The sequence below is a fragment of the Pelodiscus sinensis genome, unplaced genomic scaffold (genome assembly GCF_049634645.1).
Source record: "Pelodiscus sinensis isolate JC-2024 unplaced genomic scaffold, ASM4963464v1 ctg49, whole genome shotgun sequence".
NCBI classification, from domain to species: domain Eukaryota; kingdom Metazoa; phylum Chordata; order Testudines; family Trionychidae; genus Pelodiscus; species Pelodiscus sinensis.
Window position 1 is genome coordinate 237,897 of NW_027465953.1, and position 20,015 is coordinate 257,911.

Genomic DNA, 20,015 nt, shown 5'->3' on the forward strand with positions numbered 1-20,015 from the left:
TCCCCACCTCATTTGCAATTGCGCTGTGTCTAATTTGCATCCCTTTTACGGAAAAAGGATGCATTCTAGACACAGCCCTAGTGTTTGACTACCCTGATAGTTAGGAACTTTTTCCTAATGTCCAACCTAAATCTCCCTTGCTGCAGTTTAAGCCCATTGCTTCTTGTTCTATCCTCAGAGGCCAAGATGAACAAGTTTTCTCCCTCCTCCTTATGACACCCTTTTAGATACCTGAAAACGGCTATCATGTTCCCCCTCAGTCTTCTCTTTTCTAAACTAAACAAACCCAATTCTTTCAGCTTTCCTTCATAGGTCATGTTCTCTAGACCTTTAATCATTCTTGTTGCTCTTCTCTGGACCCTCTCCAGTTTCTCCACATCTTTCTTGAAATGTGGTGCCCAGAACTGGACACAATACTCCAACTGAGGCCTAACCAGCGCAGAGTAGAGTGGAAGAATGACTTCTCATGTCTTGCTGACAACAAGCAGTATAAGAACCTCTATAGAGTAGTGAAGGAAAAAAGAGCCTCTTCCCAGGATTATCCCTGTCCCTGTCCCTGTCCCTGTCCCTACAGATAGAATCATAGAATCATGCGGAGTATAATTTGATGTATTTCTACAACAGGGAATATAAATAACAAACCCACACCACTAGGTGGAGGCAGATATTTTGAGGAGTTTGTGAGAAAACTTTCAAAAAAGAGAAGTAATATTGGAATTCTGCTTTAAGTCATTTGGCTCACATCTCAGCAGAGTGATCTGTACAATGCTGGATCTTTAATTTTTTTCCATGAAAGAACCTGGTTAAAATCTTTTAAATAAATCATGTTATTTCCACTCTCCTATTTCTCTGTGCTCTAATAGGGATAGAAAAAATATAATTATTTGCTAATAATGGCTTATATTTGAATCAGAGAGTTAGTAAAATTATTTAAAAAGGAAAATCTCTCTAGAAATGCATATTGTTGTTGCATCAAATTCTGCCGTCCTTGCTCAGATCCTCCCAGGTATTGAGATTCCTGGCTCCCATTGGTTTCAATGGAAATTAGTCTAAATACCTTTGAAGATCTGGGCCTCATACCCTACTCTGACAAATCTTAGGTTGAATTAGAGTCAGTCAAACACTGAGCGGGATTAAGGTGTGCATCTTACTGCACATTGTACAAAAGCTTCTAGCTATCAGTCTATTTTTTGCAGTGCAGCTGCTCCCCGAGTTGCAAATGGTCGAGTTACGACCGTTCGCACTTACGACCAAAGCTCCCATGGAGCAGTCGTAAAGGCGGTCCCCGTGTTACGAATGTGACCCGCGCTTACAAACAGCGCGGTCACGTGTAACTCAATGGGGTCCAAGTTACAAACTGATCGAGTTACAGCCAAGTGTTTGGTCTGTAACTCAGAGAGAGGCTGTAATGTTTTTTCTGTATTCACCAGTTTTGTTTTCTTGCCTCCTTGGACATGTTGGACTTTGTACATAATGGTGAATAAATGGTATATTTATCATCCTCTCTGACTGTAATGTGTTTTGAGTGATGGCAAATTGTCAAGCCATATTCAGTACAGGCTGATCAATTGATACCTATTAGTGAGATAAGCATGTGAATTGTAAGCCCAGGACTTGCTAAGGGCAGGATCCCACTACTAATTGCTGCAGGACAGTGTGCGTTGCTGCAGAACTCTTAGTTGTGTATGTGCACATGACTTGTTTTTGTAAAAATCTGGCCCTGGGGCAAATAAACGAACATTCAACCAACGATTCAGCTTTTTATCTTGTAAAATACTACCAACTGATAAGTAAAATACAACCAATTAATAAGTAAAGTTTCCTTTTGAGGATATACTATTGCACCAAGATCTGAATTAAGGTTATATGCTAACTTATGAGCTCCCTGACGTCTGCACGGTGTTTGTGATGACTTTGCCACACACATTGGTGTCCTTAATCTGTTCTGTGGTCCTGGGGTTATTTGTCACATGCACAAACATTATTCCTATTGCTGATCCACCCATAGTGGACTGATATTGGATGCCTTGCTCTCATGTGAACAGATACAACGAACAAGCATTGTTACAGTTACCTGTACATGATGCTGTGTTTTTGAAAGGCCTGAACTTATGGAGCAGGTGTAGACAGTGAGGGATGCGAAAAACTAGCAGAGACAGGAAGTTTCTCTGTGCTGACCATGCCCTTAGCTTCTTGTGGAAGTGGCCTCCTGTGCATGTATTAAATATGGAGTACTCTTGAACTGTACTGCTGTACACTTTCTATCTAGCGCAGTTGTATAAGACCCCAGTTTGCACAATGGTATGGAACTGAAGCTTAGCCACGACAGACCCTGAATCAGGGATAAAGTTTCCTAAATATGTAGTATTATTACACTAGTTTCATGTTGGTACCTGGTCAAAGTAGGCTTATCTTCTTGCTTAATTATCTTCTCTGTTGTGCTGTGAATAAATATTACTTAATGACAGTTAAGGACCATCTTATTCTGAGTTTGTACAGGTTCTAAGGCAATGAGATTCTGGCCTATGACTGGGACTACGAGGCAGTACCGCAATACAAATAATCACATGCTGATCTACAGAAATATTTTTCTGCCTTGGACATCCCCACTAGCTTGAGAGATCCAGATGGATCAGTTACTGAAAATGGAAGCAGGTGAACTTGACAGCTTCAGTTTCAGTCCCCTTGTTTCCTGCACTGAGTGTTTTTTCTGCTCTAAATGGTAAGCATGTCCACATAATAGTGTGATGAAGATGGATGGATGGGAGGTTTTGACTTCCTCAGTCATGGCATACTGTTGCAGGAAGGTGGTTTGCTGGGAAGAGATGGGGTGGATCTGACCACAAAAGGGAAGGACATCTTAATGCAGTGACTCACCAATCTTATTAGAAGGGCTTTAAACTAAGTTGAGTAGGGGCAGGTGACAAAAGGCAACTAGGTTCAAAAGGTATCTTTAATAGAGGACTAGTTCTTTGGGGAGAATCAGATATGGAAAATTAGAGTAGAATTACAGGAGCAACAAGAGGGAAATCCCTGGGGGGAATTTGATCAATACCTTAGATCAGTGTTTCTCAAAGTGCTCCGTGAAACCACTTTGAGAAAGTTGCTAACTGGCTGCGCCGGTGTGTTTATTTACCAGCACTGAGGCCACGGAGCCTTGCAGGTCCCTTTGGCTCTGGTTAGCCAGTCATAGCAAAAGGAGCTGTGGCTGCTGCTTCCCATGGCTCCCTTTGGCTGCAAACAGCAAATCGGATCCAATGGGAGCCACGAGGCTTTGTGGCTGCGGCACCAGTAAATAAACACACCAGTGTAGCCAGTTAGCAGTTTTCTCAAAGTGGTTTCATGGACCATTTTGAGTATCACTGCTTTAGACGTCTACTCACAAATTCAAGGAATAACAGGACTAAGCAGTTAGAATTGGGAGTACTAATAGACAAGTCATAACTGAGCTTAAGTGGCATCTCAGATACTTGATGGGATAAATCTCATAACTGCAGTATTGGCATAGAGGGGTACATCTTGTTCAGGAAGAGCATGTAGGAATAAAAGGGCGGTGTTGGTGTATTGTACACTTGTTCTGAGTTCCAGAAAGAGGCAAGAGGCAGACCGGTTGAAAGTCTCTGGGTAAAGACGAAGTGGGGAAAACACATCCAAACCAGGAGGAGGAGGGAGATGAGGCATTTCTAGAACAAATAAAACAAATATCCAGAACACAGGCCCTTATAGTAATGAGGAACTTTACCTACCTAGACATCAGTGGGAAAAGTAATATGATAAAACACAAAATATCCAATAAGTTCTTGGAATGTCATGGGGACAATGCTTTGTTTCAGAAACTGAAGGAAGTAACCCAGGGCATAGGCATTTAAGAATTGATTCTGACCAACAGGGAGGAGATGGTTGTGAACCTGTAGGTAGAGGCCTATTTGGGTGAAAGTGATTATGAATAAGGCTGTGAATCATTCATGGAGGTCACAGAAATCATGAAACAAAACCAGGACTATGTAGCACTTTAAAGACTAACAAGATGGTTTATTAGGTGATGAGCTTCCATGGGCCAGACCCACTTCCTCAGATCAAATAGTGGAAGAAAATTGACACAACCATATATACCAAAGGATACAATCAAAAAAATGAACACATATGAAAAGGACAAATCAAATTTCGTGTGTTCATTTTTTTTTATTGTATCCTTTGGTATATATGGTTGTGCCAATTTTCTTCCACTATTTGATCTGAGGAAGTGGGTCTGGCCCACGAAAGCTCATCACCTAATAAACCATCTTGTTAGTCTTTAAAGTTCTACATAGTCCTGTTTTTTGTTTCAGCTACACGAGACTAACACGGCTACATTTCTATCACAGAAATCATGGATTCTGTGACTTTCTGGGACCTTTGTGACTTCCACAGTAGTTGGTGTGGTACATCTCAGGGCATCCCTGGGGCCAGATGCTGTGCTGGAGCATTGGTTGGAGAGCAGTCAGGGTACCCTGGGCAGTTCACCCACCTGGAGTGGAAGTAGTAGTGGCACCCCAGCCTGCTCTCAGAGCAGTGGAGTCTGCTGGAGTGCTGCCTTTCCCCAGCACCTAAAATTTATTTAGGGCCATTTTTAGTAAAAGTCATAGACAGGTGACAGGTCATCTTAACCATAGTTCTCTCCAGCACAGCGACAGAGTCCCTGTGTGCCTACCTGGTCATCAACAGTTTATGGAATTTGCTTTGGTCACAAGGATGTCACAATAGTGCTTGTGTAAGTTTAACTGGAAGTTCTGGTTGACAGACTGAGAGGCCATCTATCTCTCAGTACTGGAGCTAGTTGGAGGGAGAAAGGATTGAGAGAAGGTGTTGAGGAAAGACTAAACCATGAATACATTTGTGAGTGAACAGGAGGTAATTGATAGAGGTAAGGGTCACTATTGTATTTTTAATATCCAACCTGTATCCACACATACACATTCAAGAGCATGGGTGCATATTCTCCACGTGTAATATTCTCCATTTATATGACCAGATCATTAGCTGCTGTAAATCCAGTGAGCCTCTACTGACTTCCCTTTTAATTGACTTGAGTTGAAGGACTGGCCTACAGCCTCTGAACCTGGAAACTTTCCTGACAACCTGAGTCACTATTGGATGTTATGGGGAAGGTCTTCTTTCCTTTCTCCAGTTGTTTTATGTTTAATATGGGTCCTTATTTTATGACTTCTGCATCCTTGGAGCCAAAATCTAGAGGTGCAAAGCATCAGAGATGGGAGAAATTAGAAGAGAAAACACAGAAGGACTTCTCTTCTAGCTGACTGTGTCTAGACTACAAAGTTCTATCACTTTTCTTCTGAAAGAGGCTTTTCTGACAGTTGGCCCGTCTACAGTGGGCCAAATGTCAGAAAAAAAGCCTCTTTCAGAACATCCCTTCTTCCTCGTAGAACAAGGTTTACAGAGATGCTGAAAAAACATGTCTGCTTTTCCAATATTTTTTTGGAAAAGCAGACGCATTCCTTGGACGTGGCAGAGCTTTTCTGGGATATCTCTGGTATCCTGGAAAAACTCTGCAGTCTAGATGTACCTGCTGTCTACTTAAGATATTAAGTGGATAGCTAGCATATTAAATGGAGGATAACAAAGCGTTTCTTAGCTCTTAATCCTACACCATTACTATTGCAACTGTATGGGCAATGTAAGTTACAGTTCTGATTCCATCTGCATCTGGGTGTTGGAATCGAAGGGTAAGGATGGGTAATCGCCTAATCTTGAGCAATCTTTCATGGGAAGGGTAAATTCTGATCAATTCCTCCTCCATGCCTTGGAATGCTGTTACAATGGAGACAGATAAATATGGCATTTCAGATTTCTTGTTAAATATTAAGTCTCCAGGAGAATTTTTGCTGAGAGACACATGGGAGATAAAATCCTGATTTTATTAATACATCAACTATTTCACAGTTTCATAGAGTTTAAGGCTGGTAGGTCATTAGATCATGTACTTTAATCTTCTGTATGTCACAAACCATTACGTTTCACCTAGCAACCCTATGCTGAAACCAAAACTTGTCTTGGACTAAAAATTGTCACTCTTGAAGGGTATGTCAACACAGCAGTGTTAATTTGGAATAACTGATGTTATTGCAAAATAACATAGTCCGCATCTACACAGCAAGCCATTATTTCAACATAATGTCAAATAATGTCAAGCTGGAGAACTTCTTTCTCCGACTCCTATAACCCGCATTTTATGGGGAGTAAGGGAAGTAGGAGGAAGAGTGCTCTTTCCCCGACTTCCTGCTGTGTAGACAGCGCCAAAAGCCGAAATAAACTATTTCAACTTAAACTGCACAATTGATAGCTCAAGTTGTGTAGCTTATTTCTGCTTTAGCCCTGCTGTGTAGATGTGCCCAAGGCCTAGGAGACTAAGATGCTGTGTGCTGCAGACAGAGGATAGGAGAAACTGAAATGCTACCAATGCCTGAGGCCTTTGCAATGGTAGAGAAATGATTAGGTCAGAAAAGCCCTGATGATCCTGGTGGTTGATCAGTGCCCCATACTCCTGAAGAAGACAAATTCCCAACCTCCCAAACAATAATCCCTGCTAGTCTGACCCAGGGAAAATTCCTCCCCACCCTCAAATCTGGAGATCAATTGCATCCTGACCAATGTTCTCTCCAATTCTACGTGTAGAATACATTTTAGGTGCATTGAGGCATGTACGGATGTGTACAACCATTAGAAACACATGTCTGCCACCCAAGTGCTCAGTTTACAGGTAACACTGATCCTGACTATGTGAGCAAGACTTACCAAGACTTAATCTCTGAGGCTTCACATAAAGGTATGGGGCAATCACCCTACCCATGGAAAACACCTAGCTAGATAATTTCATGGAGGTTAGGTCCATAAAAGGCTATTGGCCAGGGGATAAAATGGTGTCCCTGGCCTCTGTTTGTCAGAGGCTGGAGAGGGATGGCAGGAGATAAATCGCTTGATCATTGTCTTCGGTCCACCCTCTCTGGGGCACCTGGTGCTGGCCACTGTCGGCAGACAGGATACTGGGCTAGATGGACCTTTGGTCTGACCCAGTACGGCCGTTCTTATGTTCTTATGTTGTGCATTGGGGGAAAATCTTTTAGGGTCTCTAGAGGCAACTGGACAAATACCTAGTCCGTGTGTCTTCTCTGCAAGTATTTAAATTATCATAAAATAAAACTGAAGCCTTTTTTCAAAACAGAGTGCATAAAGTTTGACTTCTAAATTCATACAGTGGGGTCTTTGAAAAGTGGCTTGATTTTCTAGAGATACTGAACCCCTAGAAGATTTTTGCACCATCCATAGGTAATTCTGGGTGCTCAGCACTTTTGGAAATGACACCCTGACTAAGCAAAACACTTCAGCATGCATGTGTTTAACTTTCGATTTATTTGTTGGCATAGAGTTAGGCATGTGATTAAGTTGCTGAATCAGGATGTAGGCGTGTTAATATGGATTTAGGAGTTTTAGTTTAGGCACCCAGTTTTAAAAATCTTGGCTATAAATTATTCTGTGTGCTATCAAAATGCCTAAATTAATAGTAAAGGTGGAAAAGATTAGTTTATGTGGGGATCTTATTTAAAAGGAGCAGCTTTTCCTTATTATAATCCGTCCCCCCACAATAGCTCTGCAAACAGACATGGTCACCATGAGGGAAGAAAAGGATTTGCATGATTCCCAGGTCCACTTATCACCATGTCTGGTCTCCTACAGAGTCTTTACTAGATAGTGAATTAAAGACACAAGCACTGAATCCCAACATCAATGATAACCAGCAGAATCCTTTCCTTTAATTTCAGCTGTTTACAGCAAGGTTGTTCTCCTCCTGGACCATATGGACGATCAAGATAAGGCCTCTATTGCCCTTGAGATTGTCAAGATAGCTGAGACCAAACTGGCTGTCGTTGTGACTGTTCTGCTAGAAAAACTTCAGCAGGATGAGGTAAGGCAGTTTCATCAAATCACATCTGTTTTCCATGTTTCCACTCCAAATTCTGTTTGACTTCATGGAAGTAATTCAATACAGAACTTGGCTCAGCCCACCTTCAGTGTAATCAATATTTACCCTTCTGTCTTCATGCAAAACTCATCATGCAAAATTCTGTTACAGATCAGGATGATATAATAAAGAGACACTCAGAGGAGCACTGTCCTTTTGTACACACTGGAGTACATGGGCTGTATATTATAAAAGTGCACTGTAGGGGTATCTATAATCTCTTATAGCAGTATTTTGTCCTCCTTTAGCATCTTCATCCAAAAACCTCAAAGCACTTACCTACTTACTCATGAATTAGGTTTTACAGCACCTTTGGGAGAGTGATAAACATCCCCATTTACTGATGGGCTGTGTCATGGGGAATTAAATAACTTGCTCAACACCACATAGTGAGTTAGTAGAAGAATGGTGAATAAAACCCATGTGAACTGACTCTCTGCTCTAAACCCAAGACAACACTTCTTAATTATAATGACATATGATTGGGCTATAGCTTTGAAGGGTTCTTAAATAATCCAAAGCCCTTTTTCTTTTATTAATACTCGCATCCAGCAAAGTCCATTTCTCTATTAAGGGTCAACACAGAAGGCATTTTAGTTTCAAGTACCAGGAAGCCAAGACAAGCAGTTCATTTCTGGCTCGCTTGAATAGTGTGGGGCTCTTGTATTCATAAGTTATCAATTATGATTTTCAATTAAAAATCCTCCTTACATTTAAAAATGAATGGAAAGAGGCAGAGCCTCTCCCCACTAGAGCAGTAATAATAGCAGTTTGCAGCAGCATCCTTTAAAAGCACAACCACTGGAATGTGTAGCCAACCATTGGCTTTGAACATTCCAAAGTGCTTTATGACCTTAGCAGGCAGTTCACACCTTCAGCTGCCTGAATTCAGAGTTATAGACTCACAGGAGACAGATGCGAAAGGCTTGTTGGATCATCCAATTTCCCAGCAGTGCCTTTTTCATTTTTTTGGGCCAAACCAATTTTAACAGCTCCTAGTGACTGGGTTTCCACCACTTTCCAATGAAGACTATGTAATAACCTGATAGATGTCTTATAGCTGGGGCATTTTTCCTGATGTTAAAGTCTAAATTTTATGTCTCTGATACTGCCCCCTGCTGTGCAATGTACGTGCTGCAGGGTAAGAAACACTGACTCCTAAGCATCCTCACTCCACAGTGCATGCTATGCAGCAAGGAGGTGGTGGCTGGCTGGAGTAGGCAGTCACGGTTGTGCTGACTCTGTGGAGGAGAGCTGACCTGATCTGAGCCCAGGGGAGTCCAGTTGTTTTCCCACTGTGATGTGATACGATTTATTTTAGATCCAAGAGAAACCAGGACACTCCAGGGATACTTAACCACTTTCTTATTTATTGCAAGCTTTAAGCAGTTATGACAGTTGTTTAAGTTTTACAAGCCTTAAAAACAATTACTACACAATTTAAACCTTAAATGCCATACATTCTAAAGCAATAATATAGTGCAAAGCAATGCAAAAGCAATTAATAAAAGAGCTACTATAATACAATAATAAAGACTAGTTCACTTACACTTCACCCGTATGCTACCTACAGTAGCAGGCAGGAGGTCAGGGTTCATTTTCTTCCCATGCATTGGAACACCATGCACTGGATCACCGGTGTGTAGGGCCTATTTACTTCTAGTTACATCGAGCAGTACCTGTGGGTCAATCCTGCTCATTCCCTCCCACTGATTGTTCTTACTAAGCCCATTTTATAGCAAAGCGAGACTTGGTTGTTCTAATAATATTTACCAATTGATTACATATTGTGTAGGATATGTAACATGCCCAATACCCTATCTGGAGTACATCCTGTCACTCAGGATGTTGCTGCTATGTGCATAGTTGACAGTTGTATGGCTGCATCTGTAATTTGTGGTTATCAGAAACAGAAGTACCTGTACAAGATTGCTTGCCATGTGTTCTTGACATAGTCTCACGTACCATGCTTCATCTGCATTGTTATGCAAAACATTCCTTCCTCTCACAGCTTCTCCCATGACCTTGCCTGCATGCTTATGTGCACCAGACTTGAGACAGGCCTGGGTTTTGCTTGTTAGAGATCCGCACGTGTCAAAGGGAGACGTGGCCATTTATTGTCAAGGCAGGCTCCCCTACACCCACCCAACCTCACCCTGATGCATGAGGTCAGTTCCCATAGAGGTTGCAGGTCTCTATTTAAAAGTCAGTTCTGCTGGCCTCCCTGCACTTTTTAAAATTTTCTCCTGAATTACTTCCAAGCTGTTGATCTTTTCTGGGGAATGTGGTGCCAAAAAAGTGAAATAAGCCAGAAGCAGTCACACCTCAGATGAACAATGAGAAACTGTTGTCTTCCTGCTTTATGACAAGATTCCTGTATGTAACAAACCCAACCCAGATGGCTGACTTTTTTTTTCACTGTCACTCCAGGTCACTTGTTGTTTCCCACTTTTCTCCCTCTCATTATGTCAGTTATATTGACCCCCTCTCTAGGTGCGCTAGTTTGCAGTTCTCTGAAATCAGTCTTGTTCTGCTCAGGTTTCTAATTTCTCTGTGCCCCTCTTGATTATTTCTCTGTCACAACTCATACCTTCAACTCCTCCATATTTAGTATCATCTGTGAATTTGAACTTTGATGGACCCCATAAAAGAGACCTTCAAGTGTGCTACTGTCAATGTAGAGGTAACTCCTGAGCTAATTTTCCCTAAAAGCTGCAGAAGATTTACTGCAGGAGTTGGGTATTTTATAATTGTATTTACAAATTCTGTCTGGAGTGGATAAAAAAAGGCATGATGCTAATAATAACAAGAACAACAATAAAAACAACAATAATAATAACAACAACAACAATAATAATAATAATAAACGAAATTAGATAAGGGGGCAGTGCAGGGCCCTTCTTCTGATTAAAAAATTTGTAAATTGCTCAGCTTCTTCTGAAATGCTGCTAGCTGGGGTGATTGTGGAGGGCATAGCAAGTTTTATACAAATGAAGACTAGGGGTTACTTGAGTGAGTATGCAGGCTGTGGAATCAGTGTGGTCTAGTGGAGAGGACTCCAGATAGTGAATCAGAAGACCTGAATTATTTTCCTGGCTATTGATCTGCTCTTTTAGCCTGGGCTAGTTGTTTCATGTTTAGATTGTAAACTCTTTTGGGCAGAAGCTTATTAGCGTAAGTGTTACTATATTGCGTTACTATATTAGCTTATAGCATTACTATATTGTCATCAAGGAAACATTTTCCCCAATTGTTCTTTTATGTTTTGTCCCCAGAAAAACAGAGTAGACATTTACTGTATCCTGGAGAAAGTATTACAGCAGGATGCCCAGGTCCTAGAGAGAAGGCTACTGAGCAAAATAATAACACTTGCCTCAAACCACATGAGAGAGACTCAGGTAAGTTAGATTAACGGAAGTGTTGGAGCATAAGCTTTTGTGGTCAAAGACCCACTTCACTGCTTTTGCAGATTCAGACTAACACGGCTACCCCTCTGATACTCAGGTAAGTTAGTTTTCCCTATATGCTAATGACAGGAATGAAAGCATTAAAACACTAATTAAAACATTTTTTGTAAACTATATACTGAAACTCCAGGATTAATGACTGCTAGGGGCCCACAGATCCCCACACCGTCCTCCAGAAATCCCAGGTCCTAAGCAGCATGTGACTAGTTTCATCTTGTTCAAGTTACACATGTGCTTAAGTGCTTTGTAAGGTCAGGATATTGTGACATATATCAGATGCAGAGAGGCCTACCGTTTCTTAACAAGCAAGTATTTTGTGAAGTCTACTAGGGATTTCATTATTGATACTGATTTTGTGTGGAAGGTGCTCTGATACTATGGTGTTAAGCAGCAGGATGAAACCTTTAAACAGAATCTGAGCTGTTTCCAAAAGAAGCAGTATTTGGATTTAGGGGATAGTTTATTCAGGAAAATTCTCTGAATATCTTGAAGCTGCCCACCTCCTCTGAGGGAAAAATATCATGTCACTATGATAGCCAATCATCCACCACAAATAGCTAATAGCGAATAGTCTAAGCAGCTTGCAAACAACTGAAAGGCTGACAAGTGTTTAGCCAAACGATTCAATGATTATTTATGACTCATGATTCTGTTCTCAGAAAGTTGGGTGGAAAACAGAAATAAGAACTTGATTCATTTGAGCAGCATTGGCTGGTGTAGTTGGCTTTAATCACTTCAGTCTCTCTCTTTTTGTATTTTTTAAGGAAGCAACAAATGAACTAAAAGTGGCAGCGAGCAACACATTAGTGGCTCTGGCACGCTGCTATTTCAATGAGGTGATGTATGAGCTTCAATGTCATCTGAAACCACTGAAGCTGTCTGACGTGTTCACTTTGATTACGCTGGACAACCTATCATCAGCCTATCGTATGTCAACTTCCATCTTTTGTTTCAAAGTTATTGTCTTCCATTTAAGGAGAGAGGTTCACGCTCTGTACAGCTACACAGAGTGCTATTTGGGGGGCATGAGATGAACTGCTGTGGCTGGTTCCAGTTGCTAGACCATGAGCTATCCACACCAAGGTGCAAGCTCTTATGCCCCATTTGAAGTTCTTAAAGGACAGGATTGAGGAAAATCAGGTCTAGTGGAGCTCTTCTCCATTCCATTTCTCATCCCTCCCCAGTGCTCTCTCTCCTACTCTGGGAGAGGATTGGGCATCTGGCACAGCTGCACATTGGTAGAGAATGCTCCTCCTCAGGGTAAATCCCCCACTGATTTTTTACTTCTGCCTTATCATTTGTGTACGCAGCACAAAATGACCTAGGAGCCCATAGCATCCGACCCAGCGGTGTTTCTAAATGCGATAGTAAGAAGGCAGATAACAGTCAATTGACTGTCTTCCTTTTCTTCTGGTCCTTCTTTTCAGCACTCAAGTGCATTCCTTTTGAGGGAATGACCCTGTACAGCATGAGCTCCATGCGGATGTTAGTCGGCGAGAGCAGGCTGAGGCAACCATTTTGTGGTGGTAAGTGCCAGCACTTATTGTAGATGTCCAAAATGGATATTTAGGGGCCTTGGTACAGAGTTAAGTGACTGATCGTTTACAAACAGGCTCTGAACTGGATTGTACCAGGGGCTGAGTCCTCATGCTCCTGTGGCACTCAGTGGAGTTGAGAGTGCTCCTTACTTTGCTGGAGGTGCTGAGCATTTGTAAGTTCAGGCCCTTTATGACTTGTGGATATTTTAAAAATAAACAAAAGCTGATGCTGCCCATGTGCCAGGAAATTCCTGGGGGAGAATGTGCAGGCAACAGACTGAATTACATTTAAAAATGTCCCGTTTTCCACCCCTCCACCCATTCCTCCTCTTTAGTTTCTTAATTATCATCTCCTTTCACCCTCTTTCTCTGTCCTCTGGTCTTCTCCACTTCTCTCTTCCTTTGCTTTTTAGTTGATGCTCAAGTAAGGCCACGTCTACACTATGCAGAAGATCAATGCTGCTGCAGTTGATCACCAGGGTCCAAATTAGCAGGTCTAGTGAAGACCCACTAATTCGAACTGAGTGGGTGCTCCCGTTGGCACCGGTAGTCCTGCTTCTCATGAGGAATAACACTCCTGTCAACCTTCCACTGTGTGGACAGTCTGAAAACACGATTTAAGATACGTCAACTCCAGCTGCATAATTAACATAGCTGGAGTTGCGTACCTTAAGTCAACTTTCCCCTTTAGTGTAGATCAGGCCTAAGGGATTAATCCTGCACCTTTGAGATAAATGGGAATTTTGCCATCAGCTTCATAGAACATAGGATTGAGCCTTAATTTTCCTTTCAAGGGCAGCGGGTGCATCTAATTTTAGGGCAAAATGCTGTCAAATCTCAGTATAGCTAATAGGAATTAGGGGCACTGAACATCTTTCAGACAAACTGTAACCCAATAGGAAATCATACAGTTTTAGGGCTAAATAAGCAATAACTGCAGAGGACATGAATCATTCAGAAAACAGCTGGTCAAAATATTTTGTTTTTTTATTACATTTTTCATATTTTTTTCCAAGTTGATGGAATATTAAACTGAAAAAATGTCAATGACAGTTTTAATCAGGATGTGTTCAGTGTTTTTGTACAGCTAAAAAGGTGGCTGAAATTTGTTGATTTTTGAAACATGTGAATGATCTTTGTAATTTGAAATTTTGAAAAAAACAAGAGTAAACACTTTTAATTTAATTTAAACTACCTTTACAATCAGCTCTAATTAAGAGGTAACAAGGGAGAAAAAAATATGTTTTCAAATGATGGGAATTAAAAAGAGATGGAGAGAGACAAAAGAGAAGAAAGCCTTTTGAGAAACAAGAAACGGAAAGGAGGGAAGAGAAATAATTCAAAACTGTTATTGGATTTCATCAGCTGTTCCTGAATTGGGCATGGAATTGTAATAAACTACAAGCCTGGGTGTCTTCACTGATAAAACAACGTATCCTTATTACTATTGCATCCTTTTCATATTGCCTGTCTTTTTTCCTTCCATGCAGTTCTGGAAAAATGGTCAAGGGCAGTAAATCTATATTTTAGGAACTGGGAAAGGTGGCCATTTCCCAAAATGGGTAAATCTCAATTCTGTGATGAAATTCTTCCCCTCTATCGTCATGTGACAAGCAAATGGACCACATGTGAAGATTTGGAGGTGAGAATTGTAGGCTTTCTAAACCTTTATGAGAAATTATATTGTTAAATTCTCTGTGTATGGCACTCTTTGTGATGATGGAGTTCAATGGCAGGTTCTTTGGGATAGAACGGAGTATGATGTAAAACATTTAAAAAAGATTATAATGTCACAATCTCATGGAAATTCTGTCTGTACATAGTGTACATAGATTCCAGTTTTGTCACCTGACATGCAGATGAATATAGGAGAATGGGCTAAATTCATTCCTGGCAGATGTCTATTCAGTTCCAGTAGAGTTACAGCAGGAATGAGTTGGTTTAGTGTGCATACTAATCTGGGGAAATATCCCACTTGGGAAAGTTGTGAGGTGCAGTAGAATATAATTCTGAAACCAACACCATAGCTGTCTCTAGACTGGAAAAACTTGCCAGCTGTCTACACTGGCTGCTTGAATTTCCGGAAAAGCACTGACGATCTCATGTAAGATCGTCAATGCTTTTCCGGAAATACTATGCTGCTCCCGTTCAGGCAAAAGTCCTTTTCCGAAAGACTTTTGCGCAAAAGGGCCAGTGTAGACAGCACAGTAGTGTTTTCTGCAAAAAAGCCCCGATCGCGAAAATGGCAATTGGGACTTTTTTGCGGAAAAGCGTGTCTAGATTGGCCACGGACGCTTTTCCGCAAAAAGTGCTTTTGTGGAAAAGCATCCTGCCAATCTAGACGTGCTTTTCCGAAAATGCTTTTAACGGAAAACTTTTCCGTTAAAAGCATTTTCGGAAAATCATGCCAGTGTAGACGAAGCCCATGAGTCTTAACTCTTTACCAGGAAATATTGAGATAGGGCTGTTTCAACAGTGGAAAAGGGAAATTGCACTCGTCAGAAGTAGAAAAGATGGGCCCATTGCATGATATTGAATGAATTTGTAGGAACATAAATTCTGTGTCTCTATGTAGGTCAAGCAGGCCATTATCAAAGCCCTTGGTACTATGATGAGCCTCCTCCTGCATAAAGAAGATCATCAAGATAAGGTGTTCGAACAGATCCCATGGCTCCTTGAGCAATATAAAGAGGATGTTAATGTTTTTCATGTCACCAAGGTGAGATACTTATTAAAATAACTATCAATGTGTGCGCATAGGTGAACTGCACTAGCTGCTACCAGTGGCGTTTCCTGGTCTACATAGTGACTTGTTAGATAATAGATAAACACGCAAGTCTTGATTTTATAGACATGGTGACCCAGGTGACAAGTTTTGTAGGTAAAAGCCTCTCATGAAAAGTATCTTCTGTTTCTGGAGATGATAAGGAGGTAAGAAACAAAACACCTGTTCCCTCCCCCCGCCCCCCCATAAGATACTCCCTCCTTGTGATTTACTGGTACATCCTATCAACTCTGTGTCTCTCTTTTAGATTATAAATAAACTCCTCAGAGCAGGGGCTGCTGTGTGTTGTCTCTGGGCAGTATTAAATAAACTGCCAGTAGCTGAAAATTAATACTAAGAAGGCCTGAAGTGCATTGCTTTAGATTATATAACTAGATAGATATAAAATCACCGTCTAGTTCATCTACCGTTGTGTACAGGGCTGTTGTAGCTGTGTTGGTTCAAGGATATTAGAGGGACAAGGTGGGTGAGATAATATAATTAAAGATATTATTTCACCCACCTTGTCTCTCTTATTTCATCTACCCTCAGTATCACATGACCAAGGTAACTCTTGTCTGCTGATAGTGAGAGGATGGATTGAGGGCAGTTGGCTTCAGTAGTATGATTGAGCATGCTCAGTCTATGTGAGCTGGCTCAGTACAAGCCAAGCAGCAAATCCAGGGCCACAACCCTGCTGCCCTTCCCCCCTCCCCACTTCCTCCATGGTTTACTCCCAATCTATGTTGGCTTTCTGGTCCAGAATATGTGGTTGCTTTTGGGATTGGAATGCCCATGATTTTGAGGGAATCAATGTCTCATGGACTTGACTAAAAGTATCAGAGGACTACACAAGAGCCTAAATGTAGTAAAATATGTAGATTTCATCAGAGATATCCTGGAAGCTTCAAGCAGCAAAGAAGAAAAGTGTGTAGGTACCGGAAGGAGTTAGACTGTCATCTCATTATCAATAGCCTGGAAGAGAACATAAAATCATCATTGATAAAATTGGCAGATGAAATAAAAATTGGGGAGTGGTAAATAATGGAAAGGACAACTCACTGATTCAGAGTGATATAGATCATTTGGTAAACTGGGTGCTAACAATAAATGTGCATTTAAATATGGCTGAATGTAAATAGATGCATCTAGGAACAAAACAATGTAGGTGATACATACATGTTGAGGGATGCTTCCTGAGAAACAGTAACTCTGAAAAATATTTTGGGAAACTTGGTGAATACTCAGCTGAACATGACCTACAAATGCGATGCTGTGGCCAAAAAAGCTGAAGTGATACTGGGATGCATACATGGGGAAATCTCAAGGAGGAATATAGTGGGAAATGCAAAGTTCATTTCCACACTAGAACTGACCAACAGTTATTAGTAGATACCCCTGATACCGGCTTCCTGTGAGAAGAGTGCCTTCCACACCCTGCTTGGCTTATAGCAATTCAGCAGGATGCCATTTGGGCTGCACAGAGCCTCAGCCACTTTTCAGCAGCTCATGAACCAAATATTGCAAACATATATGCAATATACAGCCGTGTGCATTAAGAATATTGTCATCCACAGCACCAGCTGGGGGAAACACCTCTGACATCTTAGCAAGGTATTGTAAGCCCCAATAGATGCAGGACTCACTGTGAATCCAGCCAAGTGCCATCTTAGTGAACACAGTAGGAAGGGGAAAACTATAGCTCCTTGATAAATAAGGTCTAAGGCTTGTGTGACTGCCCCACCTCCATGACAAAGAAACAGGTGCCACAATACTTCAGACACAGTGGCTGCTTAGTACTCAACTTCATCACACTGGGCACCCTATTATTGGACCTGATGAAGAACACCCAATCACAGAAAGTCCAGTAATCAGAAGACTGTGAGGAAGCCTTCCAGGCCCTGTGAAAACAGCTGAACCAAGAGCTGGTCCTATCCCATCCAACTTCACAAAGCCTTCTATCCTTCAAATGGAGGTCTCGGAGGTAGGACCAGGAGTGGTACTATCTCAAGAAATAGGTGGGAAGGAGCACCAGATCCTTTATCTCAGCTGCAAGCTGTTCTCCTGAGAGACCTGCCGCCCTACTATAGCAAGGGAGGCCCTGGCCATCAAGTGGGTGATCTACACCCTGGGGGTATGTCTACACTACAAAGTGAATTCGAACTAACGGATGTTAGTTCGAATTAACTTTGATAGGTGCTACACTAGCGCTCCGCTAGTTCGAACTTAATTCGAACTAGCGGTGTGCTTAGTTCGAACTAGGTAAACCTCATTGAACGAGGACTAAGCCTAGTTCGAACTTACTAGTTCGAATTAAGGGGTGTGTAGCCCCTTAATTCAAATTAGTGGGAGGCTAGCCCTCCCCAGCTTTCCCTGGTGGCCACTCTGGCCAACACCAGGGAAACTCGTCTGCCCCCCTTCCGGCCCCGGACCTCTTAAAGGGGCACAGGCTGGCCAGCACCCAGCTAGCAGACCCTGCACCTGGCACGGCTCGAGCCAGCCACCCGCTGCCACCCACCCATCCCCCTCTTCCCGGGACCAGGCTGGCGGCTCTCGGGAGCCTGCCCAGGACCGCACCCGCCTGGTTTAGTGCGGACATCATGGACCTCGTCCACGACCTCCGCACTAGGCACAGAAAAGTGGCCATCTAGGGCAGGAGAGCTGCCAGCCTGGCCACCTAGGAGCAGGTGTGCATGAAAATGAAGGTGGTCCACTGAGACCCCCGACCCTGAGCCCTGAGCTTACAATGGCCGTCCTGGGTCAGACCAAAGGTCCATCTAGCCCAGTAGCCTGTCTGCCGACAGTGGCCAACCCTAGGGACCCTGGAGGGGATGGACCGAAGACAGTGATCAAGCCATTTGTCTCGTGCCATCCCTCTCCAGCCTTCCACAAACTTTGGGCAGGGACACCACTCCTACCCCCTGGCTAATAGCACTCCATGGACCCAACCTCCATCACTTTATCTCACTTCTCTTTAAACTCTGTTCTAGTTCTAGCCGTCACAACCTCCTGCAGCAAGGAGCTCCACAGGTTGAATCTTTGCTTTGTGAAGAGCAACTTTCTGTTAGTAGTTTGAAGCCTGCTACCCATTCTTTTCCTTTGGTGTCCTCTAGTCCTTCTATTATGGGGACTAATGGAGAACTTTTCTTAATGCACCCTCTCCACCCCACTCATGCTTTTATGGACTTCTATCCTATCCCCCCTCAGTCTCCTCTTTTCTAAGCTGAGAAGTCCCAGTCTCTTTAGCCTCTCTTTATATGGGACCTGTTCCAAACCTCTGATCATTGTAGTTGCCCTCCCCTCTCCCACCCTCTCTCTTCCCCTCTCCCACCTCCTTTTCCCAGTCTCCCCCAGTTTTGTTCAATAAAGACAGATTCTATTTTTGACCACACGTTTTCTTTATTTTGTACATCAGGAAGGGGGGCTAGGGAAGGGTAAGTGGAAGGAGGTGAGGGAGGAATGGGGTACGAGCCCCCGACGGGGAGGACTGGGCTGGCTCTGCGGGCTTCTGGGGGTGGAAGCTCTCCTGCAGCCCCCCAATTGCTCCCTCTCCCCAGATGGCAGCCTGCGGCAAGTACAGCCGGTCTGATGGCCGAGTGCTGTGATGTGCCCAGTGTGGGCACTCAGAGCACTCCAAGCCAGGACTGCTTTGCAAGAGGGGCACCCCTGAGAACTGTCTGTCCGGGGTGGGGGTCGGGTCCCTTTAAGCACAGCCCTCGGCTAGCCTGAGGCAGCAGCTCCATGCTCTAAGTCCTCATCTGATGCCCTGCCGGCACTGCTTCCGGCCATCCTTAACCCCGGTTCAGGGTCCACTTAATGTGGACATGCTAGTTCGAATTAGCAAAACGCTAATTTGAACTAGTTTTTTTAGTCTGGATGCATTAGTTCGAATTAGCTTAGTTCGAATTAACTAATTCGAACTAAGTTAGTTCGAATTAGCGCTGTAGTGTAGACATACCCTGGGATATTCTGTACTGGGGAAGCCCTTTCAACTGGTCACCAACCATGCACCCCTCAGATGGATTAATAACATGAAGGACACCAGTGCCTGAATCATGAGGTAGTACTTCCCGCTCCAACCCTATGACTTCTGTATGTTACACTGGGGCAGGGAAGGCTCATGCAAACACAGACTTCTCCCAAGTGGAAGGAGACGATGAAGAGGAAGGTCCACCAATGGACACCCTCTTAAGGGGGAGTGTTTGTGACAGAGGATACCCACCATGCAT

At 42.7% G+C, this 20,015-nt stretch overlaps 1 protein-coding gene across 1 annotated transcript in view; it reads left to right on the top strand.

Moving 5' to 3' along the window:
* The first annotated feature begins 4,777 nt into the window (after positions 1–4,777).
* The window catches only part of LOC142825336 (maestro heat-like repeat-containing protein family member 2B), a 45,486-nt gene continuing 30,248 nt past the window's right edge, over positions 4,778–20,015 (top strand). The window contains exons 1-7 of the mRNA XM_075917292.1: positions 4,778–4,903; positions 7,818–7,960; positions 11,293–11,415; positions 12,249–12,411; positions 12,912–13,010; positions 14,513–14,664; positions 15,598–15,741. Coding sequence (XP_075773407.1) covers positions 4,864–4,903; positions 7,818–7,960; positions 11,293–11,415; positions 12,249–12,411; positions 12,912–13,010; positions 14,513–14,664; positions 15,598–15,741 — 864 coding nt within the window. The 5' untranslated portion in view covers positions 4,778–4,863. The remainder of the gene's footprint in view (positions 4,904–7,817; positions 7,961–11,292; positions 11,416–12,248; positions 12,412–12,911; positions 13,011–14,512; positions 14,665–15,597; positions 15,742–20,015) is intronic.